Source organism: Suncus etruscus, chromosome 11 (assembly GCF_024139225.1).
Source record: "Suncus etruscus isolate mSunEtr1 chromosome 11, mSunEtr1.pri.cur, whole genome shotgun sequence".
In the NCBI taxonomy this organism is placed as follows: Eukaryota; Metazoa; Chordata; class Mammalia; order Eulipotyphla; family Soricidae; genus Suncus; species Suncus etruscus.
In genome coordinates this window covers 86,754,226-86,780,237 of record NC_064858.1, presented here as the reverse complement: position 1 = coordinate 86,780,237, position 26,012 = coordinate 86,754,226, and the positions used below count along the sequence as shown (strand labels likewise).

Sequence of the window (26,012 nt, the reverse complement as noted above, 5' to 3'; positions counted from 1 at the left end):
CCCTAGAGAGTTCCAGAGCGGAAGTGTACATTTGAAAGATAATGGTGTGGTAGTTGGATTAAGAAAATGGCACCCGCGGCCAGAGATTGCAAGCGCTAGCCAAGGAAAGATCGATCCCCTGGTGTCCCATATGGTCCCTCCAAGCCAGGGGCAATTTCTGAGGCTTAGCCAGGAGTAACCCCTGAGCATCAAACGGGTGTGGCCCAAAAAACCAAAAACCAAAACAAAAAAAGAAGAAAAAAATGGCACCCAATTTGTTCCCTTGTCTGTTGTTCAGTCCTTAACCCTGACAGGTTTGAAGCCTGCCTTGAATTTAAAGAAAATTAAATCGGCCAGGACTTTGCTATTATGAAATCAGGATTACAAATATCAGCATCTAAAATTAAAGGAAGTCAGGTTCTCCCCAACCCTTAACTATCACAATGTACAGCACAGTAATAAAGGGAGAACCACTAGGAGGCTAGGGATAAGAAGAGCCTGCTTTTTTAGGGCCAAAGAAGTAGCGAGTAGGGCGATTGTTTTGCAAGCAGGCTACCCAGGTTAGATCCCCAGTAACGTATATAGTCCCCAAGCACCGTCAGGAGTAATTTCTGATTGCAGAGCCAAGAGTAACCCTCTAAGCATCTCCAGATGTGCCCCCCCCCCGCAAAAAAACCCCTGCTTTTTCTGGTTTTTTTTTTTTTTTGAAGAATCTCCCTTCCAAAAATGCCTAATACCTATCTTTTATCCCCACAGTGTTCCAGAAGGAAGTCGATCTTCATACATCATCATACCTGAAAGCAGGTAAACAAATCTTTCCACCAAATAGGCTGGAATTATCTCACTTATATATATAAGAATAATATATATAGTATTATAGTATATATAATACTATATATAGTCGTATATATAGAATATATATATATATAATACAAGAGAGTGCAGGGTATCAAAAGGGTGATACCTAGATTACCCTTGACCCTAGGTTATAGAAATTAAAAGGCCAGGGAAGGAAAGAACTTGAGGAGGTAAGTAGCAGAGGTTACAATCAGGCACACTGCCCAGCTTTGATCCCTGGTATTCCAATGTAGTCCCCCAAGCCTACCAGGAATGATTCCTGAGCTCAGAGCCAGAAGTAATCCCTGAGTACCTCTGAGTGTGATACCCCCTAAAATGGGGCGAGAGAGATAGTACAGCAAATAAGGCACTTAACTTGCATGTGGCAACCAGGTTCGATCCCTGGGGATTCATATGGGGTCCTGAGTACTGCCAGCTGTAATTCCTGAGTGCAGAACCAGGAGTAATCCCTGAGCATCGATGGATCTGACTCAAAAACAAAAAAAATCAAAATAGGGTCCAGAGAGAGAGTACAGTGGTAGGGCGTTTGCCTTGCATACAGCCCATCCAGAACAGATGGTGGTTCGAATCCTGGCAACCCATATATTTCCGTACCTGCCAGGAGCAATTTCTGAGTGCAGAGCAAAGCAGAGAGAGAGAGAGGAGAGAGGAGGGAGGGAGGGAGAGGGAGAGGAGGGAGAGGGAGAGAGAGAGAGGGAGAGGGAGAGAGAGAGAGAGAGACACAGAGAGAGAGAGAGACAGAGACAGAGAGAGAGAGAGATCAAAATAAAAGTTGCTCTCGAAAAAACAAAAGATGTTTGCCTTGCATGTGCTGACCCAGGTTCAATCCCATATGGTCCCCCAAGCACCACCAGGAATCACCCCTGAGCACCACCAGGTGTGGACCAAAAACAAACAAAAACCAATCTACTGAAGGGCTGAATTGATGGTAAAACACATAGGATGTTTGCCTTGATGTGCCCCATGTGGTCCTCCAAGCCTAGGAGTGATCCCCTAGTACAGAGCCAGGAATAAGCTCAGAGTACCACTACCAGGTGTGACCCAAAACCAGGGAGGGAGGGATACCCAGTGACAGTGGAAGGAGGAGTATTTGAACTTGAGGAAGGTTGTCACCTCACATTCATTCTGGCTCTTCATAACAAGGTAACAAACCACTATTCTTAGAACATGACATGTGTAAATTGAAAGCTAGCTTTGAGGGCCCAGAGAGATAGCACAGCGGTGTTTGCCTTGCAAGCAGCTGATCCAGGACCAAAGGTGGTTGGTTCGAATCCCGGTGTCCCATATGGTCCCCCGTGCCTGCCAGGAGCTATTTCTGAGCAGACAGCCAGGAGTAACCCCTGAGCAACGCTGGGTGTGGCCCAAAAAACAAAAAACAAACAAAAAAAAAAAGAAAGCTAGCTTTGATTCAGTAGTCAGCCTCAACAAAGATAATTGATTTGTCTTATCACAGGCTAGTTCCCATCTTGGTTGGATTGACCCAAAGAACTTTTGCTTACGCTCCCCCATAGGAGAAAGAAGCACAAATGGTCGGTTTCGGTTTTTTGTTTTATTTGGGTCACACTTGGCATCGCTCGGGTTACTCCTGGCTCTGTGCTCAGAAATCGCTGGCAGGCATGGGGGACCATATAGGATGCCGGGATTCAAACCACTGTCCTTTTGCATGCAAAGCAAATGTCTTACCTCCATACCTCCATACTATCTCTCCGGCCCCTGGTTTTGTTTTTTTTTGGGGGGGGTCACACCTGGCAGTGCTCCAGGGTTACTCCTGGCTCTGTGCTCAGAAATCACCCCGGCACGCTAGGGGAACCATATGGGATACTGGGAATCAAACGGCATCCTGGGTATCCAACCATCCTGGGTTGGCTGCATGCAAGGCAAATGTCCTACTGCTGTGCTATCTCTCCAACCCCTTTTTCGTTTGTTTTTTTGTGTTTTTTGGGGGGGTCACACCTGGCAGCTCTCAAGGGTTACTCCTGGCTCTATGCTCAGAAATCACTCTTGGCAGGCTCGGGGGACCATATGGGATACCGGGATTTGAACCACCGACCTTCTGCATGCAAGGTAAATGCCTTACCTCCATGCTATCTCTCCAGCCCGTTTTTTGGTTTGTTTTTTTTGCGCACAAATGGTCTGACAATTGGGAAATACCAAAGATCCCCAAGGGAGCTTAGCACTTTTACTAGGGTCCTATCAGAATGCCCATGCAGCGTGTGGGGTACATATTTTGCATGCAGAAGACTCAAGATTGGGCTGAACCATTAGGACCACATTGTCCCCCATGCACCAGTGAGTAAACCATGAACACTTAGCCAGGAATAACTACCAGGTATGGCATGAGAAAAAAAGACTTGGTTTTGAGTTACCACCTGGTTTTGATCAGGATTACTCCTGATTCTGGATTCCTATCACTCCTGGAAGTGTTAGGGGGACCATATGGGGTACAGGGAGCTGACTCAGACAGCTCCATGCAAGGCAAATACTTTCCTTTTTCTCAACCCAAATTTTGCAGGCACTATGCCTCTTCAATGGAATAGTAGAAATAATCAGGGACAATTATTCTTATTTGGTAACCACGGTGGTAATATGGGGTAAGGAGGGAATGGAGGTGCAAGTCCTAGGGTCAGTCCTGGGGATTAAAGTTCTGAGGATTAAACCTAGGGCTCCTCCATACGAAGTATACTCTAGCCCTTTAAACCATCTCCTCAGACACATAGGGAAAGTTTCATACATACAAAATAAGCAGAAATCACTCAGCTATATCTTTATCTCCAGACTGTACTTTTGTTTTTGAGGATTTAGATATTGAGACTTACAAAGTATCACAATATGAAAACAACCAAAACAGTATGTAAATAAATGAATTTTGGCAGGTAATGGGGAGGTAGCTCAAAGGATGGAACATAGATTACTGAGTACCAGCTGGGTCTGGCCCCTCAAAACACCACAAATCAGTGTAGTATTGTCCCAGTAAAGCCTGTGGACAGGCAGGTTTGATATTTTTTGTTTGTTTTGAGGATTCATCCAGTCTTGCTTAGAGCTTTTTCCTGGGCTGTACATTCATCACTCCTGTCAGGGCTTGGGGGATTATGTGGGATGCTGGGGACTGACCCAGGTCAGCTTCATACAAGGCAAATGCCATCTATACCTTCTGTACTATCTAGCCCATCCACCCAAGAAACTTTTTAAAATATGGAACGCTTCACGAATTTGCGTGTCATCTTGCGCAGGGGCCATGCTAATCTTCTCTGTATCATTCCAATGTTAGTATATGTGCTGCCGAAGCAAGCACCCATCCAAGAAACTTTTACATAGACCCTGGGTATATAAAGTAGGAATACTTGGAGCCGGAGAGGTGGCGTTAGAGGTAAAGCATCTGCCTTGCAAGCGCTAGCCTAGGACAGACCGTGGTTCCATCCATCCCCTGGCATCTCCGATGATCCACCCCCAAGCCATGAGTGATTTTTGAGTGTATAGCCAGGAGTAACCCCTGAGCATCAAATGGTTGTGGCCCCCCCCCAAAAAAAAATAAAGTAGGAATACAAATAAAATCCAAATGAATTATTACAGGTAATAAATTTTAAAACATTCCTGGGAGGCCATTTATTTGCCTTGAGCACAGCCAATCTGGGTTTGATTCCCAGCATTCCATATGGTTCCCCGAGCACCACTGTGTGTGGCCCCCATCTAAAAAAAATTCCTAGGAGGGCCGGGAAGGTGGTGCTAGAGGTAAGGTGTCTGCCTTGCAAGCGCTAGCCAAGGATGGACTGCGGTTCGATCCCCTGGCGTCCCATATGGTCCCCCCAAGCCAGGGGCAATTTCTGAGCGCATAGCCAGGAGTAACCCCCGAGCGTCAAATGGGTGTGGGCCCCCCCCAAAAAAAATTCCTAGGGCTGGAACAATAGCACAGAGAGTAGGGCATTTGTCTTACATGCTTTCGAACTGGGTTCAATCCTTGGCATCCCAAGGAGTAAACACCTAAGAGCTGCCGGGTATGTCACAAAAAAACAACCAAAAAAAAAAAAAAGAATAACCCCTGAGCACAGAGCCAGGAATCATCCATAAGCCAGCCTGGTATGCCCCCAAGCCCCCCATTTTTTTTTCTCTAACACCACTACACCGTTTCAGAAGAGCGGGTACAGGCTGTCTGCATTGTGAAACTTGCTCTGCCAACGCCCATCCTGAGCATGTGCTTTTCCAGAACCTGAGCCCACCACAGAGATGGCAGCTGAGTCATTGCCTTTCTCCTTCGGGACACTGTCCAGCTGGGAGCTGGAAGCTTGGTATGAGGACCTGCAGGAAGTACTCTCCTCAGATGAAAATGGGGGCACCTATGTCTCATCCCCAGGAAATGAGGTGAGAATGCTAGGCGAAGCTGGGGGGGGGGGTTGTTGTTGTTCCCTTCTCAATACGTACCCCTCCTATTCTTTATTCCCTTGTAGGAAGAGACAAAAACCTTCACCACTCTTGACCCCACCTCTCTGGCTTGGCTGACTGAAGAACCAGGACCAGCAGAAGTCACAAGCACCTCCCAGAGTCCTCAGTCTACTGATTCCAGTCAGAGCTCCTTGGCTCAGGAGGAAGAAGAGGAAGACCAAGAAAGACCCAGGAAACGGAAACAGAGTGGTCAGTCCCCAGCCCGGGCTGGAAAGCAGCGCATGAAGGAAAAAGAACAAGAGAATGAAAGGAAAGTGGCACAGCTAGCTGAAGAGAATGAACGGCTCAAATTGGAAATCGAGCGTCTGACAAGAGAAGTGGAAGCGACTCGCAGAGCTCTGATTGATCGAATGGTTAATCTACACCAAACATGAACAATTAGGGATCATCACTCCCACTTAGGCCACTTCTACTCACCTTCCCCAGAAGTGGCTACAGACCACCTCTTCACCAGTGCCAATATGTGACCCATATTCCTATAAATTCGGTAGGGGGAGGACATGGGGTAGATATAAAAGGGTCTCAGCCTGTGTATAAAGATTGTAGATTTATTTATTATTGCCCATATCCATTAAAATGACTTTCTATGAATCAAGTTTTCATTTTCACTTTTTCTTCTTGCCTTTAGGGACTTCAAGGGGTTTCCCCTCAGCTAAAGCCAATTTTTTCTTGAGATCCAAGAGTTTTGCCACCTCTGCAGCAACCTGGTTCTTGTCTGCCTTTTGTGCTTTCAGTTCTCGGACAATGTTGCCCTAAGAAAAAAAGGATAATTATTTAATTCAACATATATATATATATATATAATATAATATTATATATATATATAATGAAATAAAAGGACCAGTTTAGCATGTGGCTTTCCACTCCCCAGAGGGTTTAAGCTTTGTACCTGTTTTGCCACTTCATCCATCAGTACTTGTATTTGCTGTTGTCCAGCTGTTGTTGGAGTTTCTACAACTGCTGACTTTGAGGACATTTTTGCCTAGATAACAATGACATGGTCAGAACCTGTTCCCACAACACCCTTTGACATGATTTTTTATATAACTTCTTCAAAATTTTACCTTTAACTCCAAGCACTCTTCTAGCTAAGACAGGAAAGAAAAACTATTAAGTGAGGAAGCAACAGAGCCAAAAGATGGAAAAGTGATGAGTGAAGACTTATTTAGGGACACTAGATGACATGTTACTAGGTAAGAGTAGTCCAGCTTTCTCACCTGGCCCCCACCGAAGCGCTGCTTCAAACTTTCAATCTGGTCATTTTCTAATTTTTGGAACAAGGGACTAACCTGTGAAAAAAAGAATAAAGGGTCATTCACTGATTTACCTATAAACACTATAAACTATAAAGGGCCTTCTCAATCTCAAATGTTGACATTTAGGGATCTTCAGGAGAAATATGAGATGACACTTAATACCTCTGCTTTCAGTAAATAATTCAGAAAGGAGTTAACAGTTACTATAAAAGCCCAAAATATTACTAGTCAAATGAGCATAGAGCCAGGAGTAAACCCTGAGCGCTGCCAGTTGTAACTGGGGAAAAAAAAGACTACATGTGTTCTCACCTGCAGGTAAGCTGATAGGAGACTAAACAAGTCTCATGTTTCCTCAAATATGTACTGATTCTTTGTGTAGAGTGAAAAACAATGAGGAACTGTGGACTATAGGAAACTGGCCTGTGGACCAACACCAAGTTCTTTGCCTCTTTCTCAAACGTTATATGGCAAAGAGGAATTTTTTTGTTTTGTTTTGGGCCAAAACAAGCCAAAACCCTGGCTATGCTCAGGGTTTACTACGGACCACTCCTTTTAGAATTTGGGGAGGGAGAGGGGAAGGGCATATGTGGTACTGGGAATGAATCTGGGTCAGCTACATGCAAGGCAAACACCCTACCTGCTATGCTACCTCTCTGGCCCCCAAAGGTAGCAATTTCAAGGAGGCTTGTTCTCCCATATCTCAGACCTACTGTGCCAATCTGGTGTCCTGCTGGTAAAGTGCAAATGAAGTTGGTGACGAGGATACTACAAGCCGGCAGTGGAAGCTGCAGCTGAGTCTGGATGGTAGCACTGATGGTGGGCATGTAAGGCTGGAGCATGACGGACAGCAAGGCAGCTATATTTACTGCCAAGCCTGTCACGGTCCCTGCCCGCTGCCTAAGGAAGAAGAGGTAACATTAGTGGGGACCACTCAGAGGATACAGCTTACCAGCCTGTCATCAAGCCTACCTCCTTCCTACCTGTCAGTCTCACCGCCTTTAATCCGCTTCCAGGGCTCATTCACCTGAATGTATTGGTTGCCGTGGCGAGAGATGGTGAGTATACTGCGTAAGGCATCCCGGATGCTGGGAGGGGAGGAGACAGTCAAAGGGAAGGTCGTAAAGGCTCTCAAAGTGCCAGCAGATCATTGAGATAAGGCAAGGCATGAGTAACTTACCGAACCTTCTCCAGGAGTTGGTGGTAATGGTGGAGCTCCAGGGTGACATGGGCTATCAGGCGCTGGTCATCAGAGGTGAGCACCATCTCAGGCACATGACCCCCAAAAAACTTAGACACAAACATCCCAGCTCTTGATGGGAACAGGGAAGAAGAAAAAGAAAGAGTGAGCACCCCTTAGAGAAATTTGAGTTGATTTTCTGTTCTCTCAGAATTGATATCTGGATCCCTCAAGCTAGAAGGCAAAGTTTTAATTTATTTGATTTTTTGGGTTTTGGGGCCACACCCAGCGGCACTCAGAAGTTACTCCTGTCTTTGCACACAGGAATGACTCCTTGTGGGATCAGGAGACCATATTGAATATGTGGTATCAACCTAAGTCTGTTGCATGCAAGGCAAGCTCTACCCAGGAAATCAAGACTTAATTCTTTTTTTTTTTTTTTTTTTATTTTGGTTTTTGGGTCACACCTGACAGCGCTCAGTGGTTACTCCTGGCTCTATGCTCAGAAATTGCCCCTGGTAGGCACAGGGGACCATATGGGATGCCGGAATTCAAACCACCGTCCTTCTGCATGAAAGGCAAACGCCTTACCTCCAAGCTATCTCTCCGGCCCCAAGACTTAATTCTTATTCTCTATCTGCCCTAAGAATATATGTGTATATTTAATAGACATTTCACCTAGAAATATTTCAAATACATAAGTAAACCCTATTGTTCTCATTTTTTGTTTCAGTTTTGGGGTCATACCTAGAGGTCTTTGGCCTAGAGGTCTTTGGGGTACCAGTAAGGGATTTAAACCATGCCTCCCACATGCAAAGCAAGCACCATAGCCTATTGAGCCATTACAACCCTTGTTAACTTTTTTTTTTTTGGTTTTTGGGTCACACAGACCCAGCAGTGCTCAGGGGTTATTCCTGGCTCTACACTCAGAAATCACCCCTGGCAGGCACAGGGGACCATATGGGATGCCAGGATTTGAACCACCGTCCTTTTGCATGAAAGGCAAATGCCTTACCTTCATGCTATCTCTCCAGCCCCTGTTTATTTTTAAGTCAATAGAATGATCAAGTTGAAGTATATTGGGGCCAGGAAGGTGGTGCTAGAGGTAAGGTGTCTGCCTTGCAAGCGCTAGCGTAGGATGGACTGCGGTTCGATCCCCTGGTGTCCCATATGGTCCCCCCAAGCCAGCGGCGATTTCTGAGCGCATAGCCAGGAGTAACCCCTAGTGTAAACGAGTGTGGCCCAAAAACCAAAAAACAAAACAAACAAGTTGAAGTATATTTTATTAGTTATCAAATATTCTAGTGGGGACTCATTAAATGTGAATGACTAAATTTGAAAGGGTAGGAAATCATGGAGGGTATTTCATTAGATAGCAGAATAGCAGATATGAAGTTCAATAAGAGCTTTATTACTAAATAAAAGCTCTGAAGAATACTGCTAATGTCCACACCTATGCTGACATAATCCCTTTTTTTCAGCCGAACTCTTCAACTGTCCACAAGCGAACTTGTTTCGTTTTGTTTTTGGGCCACCTGGCAGCACTCGGGTTACTCCTGGCTCTAAGCTCAGAAGTTGCTCCTGCCAGGCTTGGGGACCATATAGAATGCTGGGGATTGGGCCCGGAGAGATAGCACAGCGGTGTTTGCCTTGCAAGCAGCTGATCCAGGAACAAAGGTGGTTGGTTCAAATCCCGGTGTCCCATATGGTCCCCCGTGCCTGCCAGGAGCTATTTCTGAGCAGACAGCCAGGAGTAACTCCTGAGCACCGCCGGGTGTGGCCCCCCAAAAAAAAAAAAAGAATGCTGGGGATCTAACCCGGTTATGTTCCTGGTCAGCCACATGCAAGGCAAACACCCTATCGTTGTGCTATCGCTTCGGCCCCAATAAGCGAACTTTTTTGATAGGAGAGAGGAACACATTTCCAACACTACAAAGGTAACTAAAAATTTCTAGGACTGGAGAGATGAGCAACACCTGAGCATGGCAGATGTGACCCAAAATCAAACCAAAAATGACACACTAAACAACTTGTAAATAAGTTTGCTAAATAAATTCTAACTTTATTACCACTTCCCTAAAAACAAAGCTTACTCTAAGTTCTGAGTGCAATCTAATGGCTAGTAATTGACTTTCCACCTCCTCCTGCATCATCCCTCACAACAACTGTCCCTTTACCAGGCCTCTCTCTCCTCACTTCTCTACCTACCACCTGGAAAAACAGTACAGCCCCACATCAGCTCATCTGTTGACTCCGATCCCTCACCAATTCCCACCTGTTGATGAAGTTGCCCAGATTGTTAAGCAGCTCAGAATTATTCTTCACCATCATGTCTGTCCAGGAGAAGGCACTGTCCTGGCCCTCGGGCCGAATGTACAGCAGATAGAAGCGCCAAATGTCAGCAGGGATCCCGGTATCCTGGGCCATGTCCCCGAACACTCCCACACCCCGGCTCTTAGAGAATTTCCCATCCTCGTAATTCAGGTACTCTGGACAGAGAATGAGAGCCGTCTGCTCAGATCACAGCCTTCTCACTTTGACCCCCTTCTTTCCCCTTCCTTAGCCTCTGACATGGATGTTCATGAAATACGTTCAATCGAGTAATAGGAGCGCATAGGGCTTGGGAAAATTCCTTCTTCATTCCAGCTCTTTTCCTCTTTGCTTCTATCCATTACAAAGTTGTAGCTTCAGATATTTACTTCACAAGTTTTGTTCCCTCCTGGGTTAGGTGGTCATGTTCTATTTCACTTAAGACCTAGCAAGTCTCTAGATCTTCCTGGTACTGCCTCAGTACTCATTCCTTAGAAAAACCCCCATCTCCATATCTTTATGGGTACCTGTGGCAATGAGGTTTCTGACCAAGGTGTAGTTGTCCTCAGTTCCTAGGGCTGAACAAGGAAAGACTAAGCCATGGAAGGGAACATTGTCTTTGGCCATGAATTGATAAAGATCCACCTATAAAATATAGTTAACAAATGAGAGTCCCTGAGACTTTCTTCAAAGGTTCAAGAAAGATTAGTTACCCAACCCCTACACCCATATTCTTTCTTTGTCCCTCCGGCCCCAAAGTATAAGAACTTCTCTTTGTGTCTCTGTCTGTTTTCCTCTGTCTGTCTCTTTCTGTTGCTCTCTTTCTCCCTCTCCATCTCTCCCCACAAAGTATAACCAAAAACTGCTCACGTGCTCTGGGTTCTTCCACCATTTCTCCCACTGGTCTGTGTAGTTGGCTGTGATGGACACATAACCAATAGTGGCATCAAACCAGACATAGAACACCTGGAGGGTCAAGAGGAAAGGGCATGAAAGGAAGAAGGAATGCTGGGAAACCTGCCTCAACCCAATGTTTCAGAGAAAAATTGACAACAGCCTATTCTGCTAGCCTAGGGTCTCAACCCAAACACTGAGCAATAAATGAATAAAAATAAAAGGGTTTGTACCTTGTCCTCAAATCCTTCTAAGGGTACAGGGGTTCCCCATTTGAGGTCTCTGGTTATACAACGTGGTTTAAGGCCATCTCGAAGCCAAGAACGAATGATGAACCGGGCATTGGGTGTCCAGTCACTGCCAGGCACTGCTTTCCCCAACCAATCTTCTAGTCGCTTCTCAAGCTGAGAAAATAGAGAGATAGTGAGGGCCAATTTCAGATGATCATATATGGTTTGGATAAGGAGAAATATGTAAAACCTTTTGTACAATTTGGCAAAATAAAATTACCGTATTTGCCGGCATATAAGACGACCCCCTAACTTTGCAGTTAAAACATAGGTTTAGGCCTATATTCACTGTATCAGACAGAACATTCCTGTGCTGCATGTGTTCCTGTGCTCATGTACCACAGTGAGCCAATCACAACAAGCAAAGGTTCAAAGGTTATACTGTCAAAGACTTCCTCTCTGACTCTGGCCAATCTGCGAAGGCTTTTTACAGTGTAGATTCGGGTCCAGAACATTGTCTAATTTGCATGCATCAAAAGCCTGCTTGGGGGGCCGGGCGGTGGCGCTAAAAGGTAAGGTGCCTGCCTTGCCTGCGCTAGCCTTGGACGGACCGCGGTTCGATCCCCCGGTGTCCCATATGGCCCCCCAAGCCAGGAGCAACTTCTGAGCACATAGCCAGGAGTAACCCCTGAGCGTTACTGGGTGTGGCCCAAAAACCAAAAAAAAAAAAAAAAAAAAAAAAAAAAGCCTGCTTGGATTGGCTAAGTTAGAGAGGCAGTCCGAGCAGCCTTGCAGTGATTGGTGCAGGATCAAGTTGGAAAATTCGTTTTGTGGCAACATTCAGACAATATTCGTTTAGCGGCATATTGAAACAGTTTTCGGGGGCCGGAGAGATAGCATGGAGGTAAGGCGTTTGCCTTTCATGCAGGAGGTCATCGGTTCGAATCCCGGCGTCCCATATGGTCCCCCGTGCCTGCCAGGAACAATTTCTGAGCCTGGAGTCAGGAATAATCCCTGAGCACTGCCGGGTGTGACCCAAAAACCACAAAAAAAAAAAAAAAAAAAAAAAAAGAAACAGTTTTCGGAATATACTCGGCGTATAAGACGACCCCCGATTTTCGGTTGACTTTTTTGTTTCAAAATACGGTAAATAATATGATTCATGATCTTGACAGCAATTCTACATATGTGAATTTATTTAACAAAAGTATTAACAAGATACATACAAGTGTTCTGTTTAACAAAAAAAAAAAAATTTAAAACTACCAAAGTTCAATTCAACTTAAAAAGAAATAAGGTAGTAGGGCTGAGGTGGCGGGAACATAATATCTGCATGCAGGAGCCCCAGGTTTGATCCCTGACACTACAGGGCAGGGCCCACACCTCAAGCACTGAGCCAGGAATAGCCCTTGAGTATCACTGGTGTGATCCCAAAACAAACCAAAAAAGTACCATATATCAGTACAATGAGATTCTAATTGAAGCCATTATAAAGCGAGATACAGGGGCTGATGAGAGAGTAGAGCAGATAGAGCACTTGCCTTCATGCATTTCACTGGGATTTGATTCCCAGAATTACATATGGTTCCTACAGCCCCACCAGGAGTGATCCCTAAGCACACCCTGTATGAACCAAAAGCAAACAAAAAATGGGCCCAGAGTGACAGCACAGTGGCTATTTTCCTAACACATGGTCAACCAGGGTACAATCTCTGGCATCTCACATGGTTCCCCAAGCCGCCAAGAGGAATGCAAAGCCAGGATGTAACTACTGATTGCTGCTGGGTGCTCAAAAGCAAAATAAACAAGTAAAAAATAAGATGCTAAGAACATAATATAGCAGTGGGCCCAATCAATAGTACAGAGGGTAGGGGGCATTTGCCTTGCATGTGACTGACACAGGTTCACCCGGGGTCAATTCCCAGCATCCCATATGGCCCCCAAAGGCTGCCAGGAGTAATTTCTGAGATAGAAGTAATCCCTGAGCACTGCTGTGTTTGGCCCATAAACAAAAACAAACAAAAACTAGTTTAGCATTAATACATTCTTATATATGACTGACCCAGGTTTGATTCCCAGCACACGTCCAGTCCCTAGGCACTGCTAAGAGTGATCAGTGACTATGAGGAGTAAATAATGAGCAGTTGTGGAAAAAAACAACAAAAAACAGTGAAGTGCAGCTGAGAATCAAAGTGTGGACAGACAGAAGGAGTAGAGTAGACAAGCAGGTAGAGTGCTTGTCTTGCATGTGGCTGACTCAGGCACCCTGAACCTCACCAGGAGTAATCCTTGAGCAAGGAGCCAGGAATAAGCCTGAACACAGCCAGGTATGGCCAAAGATTTTTAATTAAAGAACAAGAGAAGGGGGGCCAGAGAGGTAACATGGAGGTAAGGCGTTTGTCTTTCATGCAGAAGGATGGTGGTTTGAATCCCAGCATCCTATATGGTCCCCTGAGCCTGCCAGGAGCGATTTATAAGTGTAGAGCCCTGATAACTGTTAGGTGTGACCCAAAAACAAACAAAAAAAAACAAGCGAAGGTGCAGGAGTGATAGCACAGCGACAGGACGTTTGCTTGCCAAGGCCGACCAAGGTCAGACCCAGGTTCTCAGTTCCAATATGGGATCCCCCAAGTCTGCCAGGCGCAATTTCTGAGCACAGAGCCAGACATGAGTAGCTCCTAAGCACTGCCGGTTATGGTCCCAAAACAAAACCAAGTGAAACAGACCTATTATATCTTGAGATAGTAAAGGGATAGGGCACTTCCCTTACATGTGTAGACATCAGGTCAACCCCTGGTACCACATATAGTCCCTAAGCACTTCCAAGAGTGATCCCAGAACACAGAGCCAGAGGCACTACTGGGTGTGGCTCCAAAATCACAGAGAGATGTATAGCAGGTAGAATGCTTGCCTTGCACACAATCTACCCGAGTTTGATCCCCAGCATCCCCATATGGTCCCTGAGCCCCACCAGAAGTAATTCTGGAGCACAAAGCCAGGTGTAATCCCTGAGCACAACAGCTGTGACTCTAAAACAAAACAGAACAAAAAAATTAAGAATATTATTGGGGGCTGGAGCGATAGCACAGTGTTAGGGGGTTTGCTTTGCACGTGGCCAATCTGGGAAGAACCCTGGCATCCCATATGGTCCCCCAAGACTGCCCGGAGTGATTTCTGAGCCTAGAGCCAGGAGTAATCCCTGAGCACCACCAGGTATGACCCAAAAACAAATAAAAATATAAAAAATTATTGGGGGCCAGAGAGATAGTGCAGCAGGCAAGGCACTTCCCTTGCACACTGCAGACCAGGATTTAATCCCTAGCACCTCATAAGGTTTGCAAGACTAATTCCTGAGCACAGAGCCAAGAGTATCCCTGAGCAAGCCAGTATGGCCCCAAAACAACACACACACACACACACACACACACACACACACACACACACACACACACACACACAGACTCACTGCAGAGAAAAAAATAAAATGGCAGAGGAATAAGAATACAATGATTTGGGGCCGGAGAGATAGCATTGAGTGGAGGTAAGGCATTTGCCTTTCATGCAGAAAGTCATTGGTTTGAATTCTGGCATCCCATATGGTCTCCTGAGCCTGCCAGGAGAGCAATTCCTGAGCATGGAGTCAGAAGTAACCCATGAGCACTGCTGGGTATGACCCAAAAACCAAAAACCAAAAAAAAAAAGTATACAATGATTTAGTTTGTATTTGGGGCTGAGGAAGGCAAAACACTTTGATATATTTATGATACTTCTGAATAAACACAAAGGAATTAAGCAATACTACTGGTAATCAGGAGAAGCATTTCACTTGGTGTACTTTATTTTACTTTGGTATTTCTTTCAACCAACAGCTTATTTCATGGAAACTGAGAACTTTTGAGAGTGATCTTCATGTTGGAGGCAGGCTGAGGGAACAAAGACAGGGAGGCCCACTTACCTTAGGCAGGTCCAGGAAAAGGTGCCTAGAGGATTTCACCACAGGGCACGAGCGGCAGATTTTACACTGAGGCCTCTGTGAAGGGAAAATGAAGAGAAGGGGTGACCCAAGGTAGGACAGTCAGAATTACATAGGACTGGGCCAAAGAGGTATTCTTTTGTTTTATTTTTATTTTTTTTTGGGGGGGGGCCACACCTGGCGGTGCTCAGGGGTTACTCCTGGCTCTCTGCTCAGAAATCGCTTCTGGCAGGCACGGGGGACCATATGAGATGCTGAAATTTGAACCACCGTTGGTCCTGGGTCGGCTGCTTGCAAGGTAAATGCCCTATTGCTATGCTATCTCTCTGGCCCCAAAGGAGGTATTCAGACGTGTTGAGAACACAGAGAAGCTCCAATTCATAAAGTAAGCTTTATCATAGGTATGTGTATATATGTACATGAACATGATACACGTATACTTCAGATTATTTATAGTTTCAAGCATTGAAATACACACTAGGTGGGCCAGAGAGATAGCATGGAGGTAAGGCGTTTGCCTTGCGTGCAGAAGGTCAGTGGTTTGAATCCTGGCATCCCATATGGTCCCTGAGCCTGCCAGGAACCTGCAGAGAAAAAAATAAAATGACCCAGCAATTTCTGAGCGTAGAGCCAGAAGGAACCCCTGAGTGCTGCCGGGAGCGACCCAAAAACCAAAAAAAAAAAAGAAAATACACACTAAGGATGTGTATTACCACCATGAAGCTAGTTTATCTTGTTCAGTATTATATCTCCAGCAGCTAAAATTGTGACTAGCCTGTTTTTAAAAACTCTTTGTTGGATTGGAGAGTTAGTTAGTACAGGGATTAAGACACATGCTTTGGGGCCGGAGAGGTGGTGCTAGAGGTAAGGTGTCTGCCTTGCAAGCACTAGCCAAGGAAGGACCACTGTTCAATCCCCCGACGTCCCATATGGACCCCCAAGCCAGGGGTGATTTCTTTTTTTTTTTTTTTTTTTTTTTTTTTTTGGTTTTTGGGCCATACCCGGTAACGCTCAGGGGTTACTCCTGGCTATGCGCTCAGAAGTTGCTCCTGGCTTGGGGGACCATATGGGACACCGGGGATCGAACCGCGGTCCGTCCAAGGCCAGCACAGGCAAGGCAGGCACCTTACCTCTTGCGCCACCGCCCGGCCCCTGCCAGGGGCGATTTCTGAGAGCTTAGCCAGGAGTGACCCCTGAGCATCAAATGGGTGTGGCCCAAAACAACAACAACAAAAAAAGACACATGTTTTGTACTCAGCTAACCCTGGTTCAATCCTAGCACATGGTCCACCCCAATCCCAAACAGGTGATTTTTGAGCACCACCAGGTGTGGCCTCTAGTAGCCAAGTATCCTACTGGCAGAGAATAGCTGAAAGCCCCCAGGTCTCCTGAGCAAGGCTTAGGATGTTCCCCTAAAATCCTTTGTTGAATGAATAAACATTGAGTAGGAGAGATGGTATCTAAGACAATCTAAACAAATACAGATCAGAAGATCTTAAGCAAGAGTAAAAGGCAGGGAAGTATAAATCAATGTAGTGATTTCTTTTTTCTTTTGTTTTATTTGGGGGGCCACACCAAGCAATGCTTAACGATCATACTTGGCGTGTTCAAGGGATTCTATGAGATGCCAAGGATCAAAGCCAGGGCAAGCCATGCAAGCACCCTACTCACTACACTATTTCTCTGCCCCAATTTACTGGTGACTCAGTCAGTGCTAGAACCTAGTAAATACTCAACTTTTGTTAAATGAGTTGAATGGTCGGTAGACAGTGCCTGATTTGTCTTGCATGCTAGAGTCAAATTTCTGAATGGACTAAGATTGGGGCCAGAAAATAGCAAAGGGGTTAAAGTGCTTACCTTGCCTGTGCTGACCCAGGTGTGTCCCCAAAATGAAAAAAAAAAGAGGGCCACAGAGATAGCATGGAAGTAAGGCATTTGCCTTGCATGCAGAAGGTTGATGGTTCGAATCCCGGTATCCCATATGGTCCCCTGAGCCTGCCAGGAGCGATTTCTGAGCCTGGAGCCAGGAGTGACCCCTGAGCGTTGCTGGGTGTGACCCAAAAACCAAAAGTAAAATAAAATAAAAACCTAAAATATTGAGAGAGAGAGAGAGAGAGAGAGAGAGAGACAGAGACAGAGAGAGAGAGAGAGAGAGACAGAGACAGAGAGAGAGAGAGACAGAGACAGAGAGAGAGACAGAGAGAGAGAGACAGAGAGAGAGAGCCAACTGCAAGCTGGGAGATGGTTCAAAGGATTGAGCACATTTTGCACATGGAAGCTCCAGGATCAATTCCTGGTACCAGATGATTTCTGTTTGACTCTCCCAAGTACCTAACTGGCCCCAAAACCAAAACCTTCCCTCTACCTCACACCCCCCAAAACTAGAAAGCATTGAGCGGTGGCTCTTAACTCAGTGGTGGAACACTGTCCTGCATATGAGGCCCGAGATTCAATCCCCAGCACCACAAAAAATAAAATAGGGGCCAGAGATATAGTACAGGAGGTAGGGTGTTTGTCTTGCAAAGGACTAACCTGGGTTTGACCAGTTTAATCCCTGAAGCCCCCAGAATTGATCCCTGAGCAGAGCCAGCAGCAAGACCTGGGCACTGCTGGTATGTGGTCCAAAAACAAAGTAAAGGAAAAAAAGAGGCGAAGGGAAGGGAGGGGAAAAGGGTGAGATGAAAGAGGAAAGAGGAGAGGGAAGGGAAGAGAGAATAGGAAATCGTGTTTCTTCCAGGATCCCAGAGCCTCCTTCCCTGCTCTCACCTTTAGCTCAATGGCATTAATGAGCTTGCCACACTTGTCACACTGATCACCTCGGGCCTCTTCGTAGCTACAAAATGGACACACCCCTTCCACGAAGCGGTCAGCCAGGAAACGAGCACAGTTCTCACAGCGCAGCTGCTCCACGGTATCTTCCAGTACAAAGCCCCGTGCTAATAACTTTTGGAAGATGTCCTGGGTGATTCTAGTGAGGTGAACAAGAGATTACAGAGACAGATCAGAAGAGGTGCACCCCTCCCTTATGTCACTTTCCTCACGCCCAGCCTCATCCAATGCATATGACAAAGACAGTTCGTTTTTCATGAGTCTAGACTCCTCATTCAAAGCATCATCCCTTCCCGGTTTCTTCCCATGATACTTTATTTCTGAGAGACTATGCTCTGTAGCACTCAGGAGTCACCAAGAACAAGTGAAGTGAAGGTAGCATGTGGTGGCAGGGATCCAACTCAGGGCCTAGACACCCTGACACTTTAGAATTTACTTTCGTTGACAACAAATTTATCTGTTTTATAATCTTCATTAACGAGAATCTCCAAAAGGATAGGCCAAGGCAGGTCCCTTACTTTTTATTTTGGCTTTTGAGCCACACCCGGTGGTGCTCAGGGGTTACTCCTGGCCCTGTGCTCAGAAATCACCCTTAGGGGGCCAAACAGATAGCATGGAGGTGAGGTATTTGCCTTTCATGCAGAAGGACGGTAGTTTGAATCCCTAAATCCCATATGGTCCCCTGTGCCTGCCAGGGGCGATTTCTGAGCATAGAGCCAGGAGTAACCCCTAAGCACTGCTGGGTGTGACCCAAAAACCAAAAAATAAATAAATAAATCACCTTTGGGGGACCGAAGAGATAGCACAGTGGTAGGGCATTTGCCTTGCATGCAGAAGGACAGTGGTTCGAATCCCGGCATCCCATATGGTCTCCCGAGCCTGCTGGGGGCGATTTCTGAGCGTAGAGCCAGGAGTAGCCCCTGAGCACTGATGGGTGTGACCAAAGAAAGTAAAACAAAACAAAACAAAAAAAAAGAAATCACCCTTGGCAGGCTTGGGGGACCCTGTGGGATGCCAGGAATCAAACCCAGGTCAGCTGCATGCAAGGCAAATGCCCTACTGCTATAGCCCCACTTTTCTCTTTTTAGGTGTCTCCAATAATGAAACCCAGACCTTATATATACAAGGCATGTGCATCCCCCACTGAGGGCCATCTCCAGCTTAAGGCCTACTGTGGATGTTCTAAAAATTAAATCCATACACCTGCTCAACTCCATATCCTATTATCAGATAATGTAGGAGAGGTGCAGTGTTGGAGAGGATGAGTCTCAGGCAGAGGGAGTGCATCTGTAATAAACAATGAGCAGGACAGACCTGCTCTGTCCCTGACGCTACAGAAGGGACAGTGAAGAAGGGGCAGGTGCTCCCCAGGAGCCTGCAACTCCTCAGACAATGTTGTCTGCAACACAGAACCAGTAATGTCTGAAAACGTTTCAGGGCAATTAACAGGAGCGCTGCATTCTGTTTGAAGGAATATGTCAGGGACATATTCCCGACCCCCACCCTACACTTCCCCTCCAGGTCAACCTGACTAGAAGAAACCTACGTAGTCTGATGTGGCGTGGTGGTGCGACCAAAAATATCAAATGAGATATTAAACCAGCGGTAGATGTCAGCATGGATGGCATGATACTTGTCACAGATCTCCTGTGGGGTTAGACCTTCTTCCATAGCCTTGGTCTCCGTCGCTGTACCATATTCATCTGTCCCACACAGATAGAGGGTGTTCCACTGTCGCAGGCGTGAATACCTGGAAGGAAATTTGGTGATCGGGGCCAGAGAGATAGCATGGAGGTAAGGCGTTTGCCTTTCATGAAGAAGGATGGTGGTTCGAATCCCAGCATCCCATATGGTCCCCTGTGCCTGCCAGGGGCGACTTCTGAGCATAGAGCCAGGAGTAACTCCTGAGCATTGCTGCGTGTGACCCAAAAACCAAAAAAAAAAGAAATTTGGTGATGAAGGGATCTGCTCAATTTCCCAGGGATCCTCCTTCCAGCCTCCACCTTTGAGGTCCACCCTATTTCCTTGGGGCTACTCCTCCATTAAGGGCGATCTACCCCAGAACCTGGACTTACCTGGCAAAAACATCAGCACTGAGCACACAACCTATGATGTTCCCAAGGTGGGGGACATTGTTGACATAAGGAAGGGCACTGGTGATAAGCACATTCCTTTCCCCTGTCACAGGCAAACTGTAAAGGAAGAGAGAACATCTCATAGGAAATGGTTGTTTTGGGGGGGCATACCTGGCTATGTTCAAGGCTTACTCCTGGCTCTACACTTAGGAATCACTCCAGATGGTCCTTGGAGGACCATACAGGGTGACAGGGATTGAACCAAATTTGGTCATATGCAAGGCAATGACCCTACCCGCTGTACTATCATTCTGGTTTCTTTCTTTTTTTTGTTGGGGGGGAGGGGGGGTCACAGCTGGCAGTGCTCAGAATTTGCTCCTGAGGGGCTGAAGAGATAGCACAGCAGTAGGGCATTTGCCTTGCAAGCGGCCGACCCAGAACTGACTGTGATTCGAATCCCAGCATCCCATATGGTCCCCCATGCCTGCCAGGAGTGATTTTTGAGCACAGAGCCAGGAGTAACCCGAGTGCTGCTGAGTGTGACCCAAAAATCCCCCCCCCCAAAAAATAAATTACTCCTGGCAGGCTGGGAGACCATAAGGGATGCCAGGGATTGAACCTGGGTCCTTCCCGGGTCCGTTCAGCGTCGGCCACATGCAAGGCAAAATGCCCAACCACTGTGCTATCATTCCGGCCCCATGTTTCTACAACATTCTGAGTTTGTGGGGGGTGGGTTCCTCAGCTTCAGCACAGTTGGAATGTAATCCCAAGCAAAGCTGGCATGATGCAGAGGAGAGCAGCTTATCCATGTGTGTCACAGCCAAGTGTGACCCCTAAACATCACAACAACCAAAAGAACTCCTGAGCCCCAAGCCTCTCTCATCTGTGTCCACTCACACTGGATTCTGCTTTGGCCGAAGCAAGGGTAGGCTTTCCAGGCCCTTCTGCCAGGCAGCTACAGCCATGGTGATCTCCTCCTCAGAAAGGGTGGCCAGCTCCTCCTCCTATAAGAAGAGACACAACCTTCTTCAGGCAAAGGACCCAGAGAGCACAGAAACTCTTCCTTGTTCTCCACCATGCCACCCCCAACCTCAGGCACTAAAGTCCTGTGGAGCCCCTGCAGACCTCAGGTTCATTGTTAACACTGCTTCCCGTCAGGGAGCTTGGCTGCGGCTGTTTCTGGAGATAAGGTCGGAGGGCCAGGACCCCCTGTTGCTTCAACACTGTCTCTGCAGCTCGCTTACAGGGCTCCTGGGAACTCAAGGTCTGGAACCAGGTGTGCAAGGCACCCAGTTCCTCTGCAGGAGAGAGAAAAAGTGAGAAAAATCAAGCCTGGATGGGCAGAGAGGAGTGATCCTCCTCATCTTCATGCCCCCCGCCCACTGCAACTTTACCTCAGCTATACCGCCAATGGGCCTCACTATTCTACTGCCCATGCTCTCGCCCCTATGCCAAAGTCCTGGGGCTGCAACTGGCATAATAAGCGTAATTCTTACCAGGAAGGTAGGCTGGGTCCTGGAGTAATGGGTAGAGAGCACCCCACAAAACAATGTCAGCTAGAGATTCTGTCTCCTTTGTTGGGGAAAGAAAAGAAACATATATTCAACTCAGAGGCATCCCATTTCTGCTCAACATGAATCATCACATCCATTACTCTTTGGGCTGTATTGTGCATCACACTACACATTTTAGATGATCTCAATCCTGGGCTAATAGCACCAAGGGTAGGGCCTTGCACACAGCCAACCCAGGTTTGATCCCTAGACACCACGTATGTTCCTCAATCACTGCCAGAAATAATTCCTAAATACAGAGTCAGGAGTAAGCCCTGAATACTGCTGGGTGTGATGCTGAAACCCCACCCCCATCTCCCACCCACCCCCCAAAAAAATCTCAATCCTTACAATAACCCAGTGAGACAGGTACTAATATTACTTTTGTTTCAAAAAGGAAATAGAGAATTAGAGAAATCAATGTTATTCAAAAAGGTAAGATTCCTAGTAGGTGACCAACTGAGATTTCAACTCTCAATTACAGCCTATTTTTTGGCAGGCAGAGGGGGAATGGAATGGTGGCGGCTTGGGACCACAACCAGCAGTGTTCAGAGATCACTATCAGCAGTGATTCAAACAGAGCCTCACACATATAAGTTAAGGCTCTACACTGAATCATAAAACTAGCACTTAGTCTTGTTTATTTGTTTTGGGGTGCTTGGGGGTTACTCCTGACTCTGCACTCAGGATTTACTCCTGGCAGTGCTCAGGGGACTATATGGGATGCCAGGTATTAAAAGTACAAACTGCACTATTGCTCCAGCCCCTACAGTCTTTGTCTTATAATGTACACCCTTCCTTGAACGCCTTCTCAAGGTCCAACTCACCCCAGCCAGGAAAGGATAGCTCTTGCGACTCAAACTCTGGTCAATGTGAGTCAAGGCCCTTCGCACCAGGCTCAGAACATCGTCTCCCTTTTTGCCTTGGACCACTAAGTAGTAGAGGGCAGCGGACAAAGCTGGCTAAAAGGCAAGAAACACAGATCAGGATGGCCAGACAGAACACGAGGCAGCCTAACTGCCATCCCCAAGTCTCAGTCCTACCTGCAGCTCAGTAGCTTCCCATTCCAGCCACTGGTTGGTGAGGTCATCTTGCTCCCAGCCAGATAAGAGAAAGAAGTATCTGCTCAGAGAGAACAACAGAAAGTGAAATAAGAGAAGCCTATTTGGATCAGAGATAATACAAGGGGTAAGGCCTTTGCCTTGCATTAAGTAGAACTGGATTCAATTCCCATCACCTCACACAGTTCCAAAGCAAGCTAGAAATAAGCCCTGAGGACCACCGGATGTGGGGGGCCAGAGCACAGTGGTAGGGCATTTGCCTTGCATGTGGCTGACCCGGGATGGACCCAGATTCAATTCCTGGCATCCCATATAGTCCCCTGTGCCTGCCAGGAGCAATTTCTGAGCACACAGGCAGGAGTAACCGCTGGGTATGACCCAAAACCAAGAAATAAAAACCACCGGATGTGGAAAAGAAAATATAAAGGGATGGGGCAGAGAGCAATACAGTGAATAGGATGTTTGTCTTGCACAAGGATGGCCAGGGTTCAATCCCCAGCACCCCATATGGTTCCCCCAGTCTGCCAAGAGTAACCCCTAAGCACTGTCTGATGTGGCCCCAAAAGAAACAAACAAACAAAAAAGACAGTGAGAGACCCAACTATCTACCCACAGAGAGAAACTCTGGTTGTAAATAAGTGCACAGAAGGAATAGATAAGGCCTGATTTATCAACCACTACCCCACCGCACAGTACCCCACCAGTACTGACCGGCAAATCGCACTAGTGGAGAAGAGGTAATTGCCATTATCCAACTGTAAGACAGGGACCTTCGGCCGGGTCAGGAACGGGACCACACGCTCTATATAGGAGAGAAAATGGGTGAAAACAAAGAAAAGGAACACTCAGTGGAACACCAGGCATATTGTTCAGGGATTAAAGAGAAGAAAGAAGAGAGACTTCAACACAGAGGGTCAGAGCTAGGAGCAGGGAAAAGGGGTGGGTCCAGAACAATCTGGCAGACCAGCAGGTGTTCGGCTGAGGCCAGCTGGAAACAACAGATGGGAACTGGCCAGGAGATGGGGGGGCTGGAGACCATGCTGCATGCAGCCAAGAAGGGGAACAACTGCAAGTCAATTGGATATCTAAGAACGATCTGAGATAACAGTGAGAGAAATGAGGATTGAGGAGCGACCTACCTCAAAAGTTTGCTGGGAATGGTAAGAGATGAATGAATGGCTAGGGGAAGGAGTGAATATTTGTACCTCGGTGTGTTTAAAGAAAGGAAGGTAGAGTTTCCTAAGAGCCACAAAGGGGCTCAGGAGAGTGAGTGTGGAACTTCTGGTGGGCTCATAAGTTTGGAAAGTGGGGGAGGGGGGGCAGCCACTTGGTTGGTGTGGGGAGCTGAAAGATAACGATGGGGGGGCCGGAGAGATAGCATGGAGGTAGTGCATTTGCCTTGCATGCAGAAGGACAGTGGTTCGAATCCGGGCATCCCATATGGTCCCCCGAGCCTGCCAGGAGCGATTTCTGAGTTTAGAGCCAGGAGTAAGCCCTGAGTGCTGCCGGGTGTGCCCCCCCCCAAAAAAAAATCAAAGATAACGATGGGAGGGGAGACACAAGGGTGCACTGAGTTGGGGTGATCACTAAGGGAAGTGAGTTATGACATATCACTAGGAGTGAAAATGAGCCGGAGCGGTGGTGCATGCGGTAGGCCGTTTGCCTTGCAAGCGGCTGACCCAGGGTTCGACTTCCGGCATCCCATATGGTCCACCAGAGCCAGGAGCGAATTTCGGAGCGCAGAGCCAGGTGGAACCCCTGAGCATCACCGGGACTAGGAGTGAAAGGGACCGAGGAGCCAAGGATAATGCAGGAGGAGGGTTGGTGAAGACATTGCATGGGAGGGAGGAGCTCGGTGGGTCCCTACCCCCCTCGGGCACCAGCTCGGCTACCTTCGGGGCCTACGGTGCTGATGAGCAGCTCCGATTTGCCCTGGGCCCTCCCCGCGGCGACTAGAACCGGGAGGGTTCCCGGGGCACCCTCGCTCACGAAAAGTCTCATTTCGCCGCGGATCCCACGCTGATGCAACCGGAACCGGCCTGCAGTTTAAAGGGGGGGGAAGTGAATGGTTGCCGCGAGGCATGCCGGGAAATGTAGTTCTAAATGCAGCCATTCCCACACGCCACTCTGAAGATGAACTACTTCTCCCAGCATGCACCGCTAAGAAACCGGAAATGAGTACCATAGAGCTAGAGCGGCCGCAGTGCTAGAAGGGCACTCACTACTTATGGTTCGAGGGATAGATGAGCCTTGGCTTTGCTTTTTTTTTTTTTTCCCTAGATTTTTTTTTTAATTATTTTAAATTATGAGAACAATGATGAAAAGGAAGAGGACAAGGTAAAGTTACCGTGGAAGGACAATCACCAATAAACAGAGTTCTCAGAAGAAATCCCGTTGCTGACACCTTAATTTTGAACATACAGTCAAGGAACATTAAGAAGAAATAAAACAGAACCCATGTACAATTACTTTGTCCCTCAAGTCTCCAGATGTACATTATAACAATTTCTTAGTGGTAAACAAAGCAATTTAAAGCCATGATATTTGTATAACTCCTTAAACATTGAAGGCATAGTATTTTTTACATTTCCATGCATATGCATATGTTTAAGTAGATTTTTTTTAATTTAAGGTTTAGAGTCAAAGGAGCAAAGTAAAAACAGTATTAGAATGGCAATTATTGTTTAATAGGCCCACCAAAATATGGGTGACATGGAAAGGAAAAGCCTGGCCTAAATACAAGGAGACTCTACCCCTTAAGTTTCCTGGCATAAGACCAGCTCTAGGCTCTGACAAAATAGTTTGTCTAATCCAAGTTCTTGTCTGTAGTGCCAATACACTTTTATTTTTCAAACAGTCTCTGTTGTTGGCAAAAAGATACTAGAATCTGGGCCCGGAGAGATAGCACAACGGCGTTTGCTTTGCAAGCAGCCGATCCAGGACCAAAGGTGGTTGGTTTGAATCCCGGTGTCCCATATGGTCCCCCAAGCCTGCCAGGAGCTATTTCTGAGCAGACAGCCCGGAGTAACCCCTGAGCACCGCCGGGTGTGGCCCAAAAAAACAAAAACAAAAACAAACAAACAAAAAAAAGATCCTAGAATCTGCATATCCTACATTGAAGTCAGACTGGTGTCGAGCATCCTCTAGTTTCACCTCACAATTAAAGGGCAATACAGAGAGCCCTGTCCAGTAAGCAGGACATTATTGTTGTTGAGCCTTGGCTTTCTTGAAATACAACCACATTCATGCTCTAATGCAGCCCACACCTAGCTTTTCTCCTAAATTCAACTGGGCAATGCTAGTACAAGAGTTTGTCTCAGTGGTCAACTCTTTTGAGTCTTTTGAGTTTTTTTTTTTATATTTTCTTGGTTTTGGGGGTG

General features: G+C 46.7%; 2 protein-coding genes and 1 non-coding gene across 4 annotated transcripts; 1 reads left to right on the top strand and 2 right to left on the bottom strand.

Moving 5' to 3' along the window:
- Window positions 1–739: 739 nt before the first annotated feature.
- DDIT3 (DNA damage inducible transcript 3) lies at window positions 740–5,850 on the top strand. Its single transcript, XM_049783099.1, has 3 exons — window positions 740–783; window positions 5,039–5,193; window positions 5,280–5,850. The coding sequence occupies exons 2-3, from the start codon at window positions 5,059–5,061 to the stop codon at window positions 5,646–5,648; spliced, it is 504 nt and encodes a 167-aa protein (XP_049639056.1). The 5' UTR covers window positions 740–783; window positions 5,039–5,058; the 3' UTR covers window positions 5,649–5,850.
- LOC126023545 (U6 spliceosomal RNA) lies at window positions 4,024–4,129 on the bottom strand. The gene has a single exon (XR_007500660.1). It is a non-coding gene; the product is annotated as a U6 spliceosomal RNA (small nuclear RNA).
- MARS1 (methionyl-tRNA synthetase 1) lies at window positions 5,822–24,665 on the bottom strand. Of its 2 annotated transcripts, XM_049783065.1 has the most exons (22): window positions 24,525–24,665; window positions 23,344–23,434; window positions 22,615–22,693; window positions 22,399–22,533; window positions 21,515–21,590; window positions 21,144–21,316; window positions 20,916–21,022; window positions 20,019–20,135; window positions 19,490–19,693; window positions 17,881–18,082; window positions 15,097–15,171; window positions 11,145–11,315; window positions 10,888–10,983; window positions 10,545–10,662; window positions 9,983–10,196; window positions 7,708–7,839; window positions 7,511–7,615; window positions 7,241–7,427; window positions 6,492–6,563; window positions 6,339–6,362; window positions 6,164–6,256; window positions 5,822–6,026 (listed from the first exon to the last, which is right to left on the bottom strand). In XM_049783065.1, exons 1-22 carry the CDS (start codon window positions 24,631–24,633, stop codon window positions 5,880–5,882), a joined length of 2,727 nt encoding a protein of 908 aa, XP_049639022.1. In that variant the 5' UTR covers window positions 24,634–24,665; the 3' UTR covers window positions 5,822–5,879. The 2 variants fall into 2 exon arrangements, with proteins under 2 accessions (XP_049639022.1, XP_049639023.1); XM_049783066.1 differs by lacking the exon at window positions 6,339–6,362.
- Between the last annotated feature and the right edge of the window lie 1,347 nt (window positions 24,666–26,012).

Excerpts from the sequence above, each read along its gene's own strand:
- MARS1 (XM_049783065.1), bottom strand. The coding sequence starts at position 24,633 with ATGAGACTTTTCGTGAGCGAGGGTGCCCCGGGAACCCTCCCGGTTCTA. Across the intron at positions 22,694-23,343 it reads TCCACTAGTGCGATTTGCCG|ATACTTCTTTCTCTTATCTG; the intron begins GTCAGTACTGGT and ends CTCTCTGAGCAG. Across the intron at positions 19,694-20,018 it reads AGTGCTGATGTTTTTGCCAG|GTATTCACGCCTGCGACAGT; the intron begins GTAAGTCCAGGT and ends ATTTCCTTCCAG.
- DDIT3 (XM_049783099.1), top strand. The coding sequence starts at position 5,059 with ATGGCAGCTGAGTCATTGCCTTTCTCCTTCGGGACACTGTCCAGCTGG. Across the intron at positions 5,194-5,279 it reads TCTCATCCCCAGGAAATGAG|GAAGAGACAAAAACCTTCAC; the intron begins GTGAGAATGCTA and ends ATTCCCTTGTAG.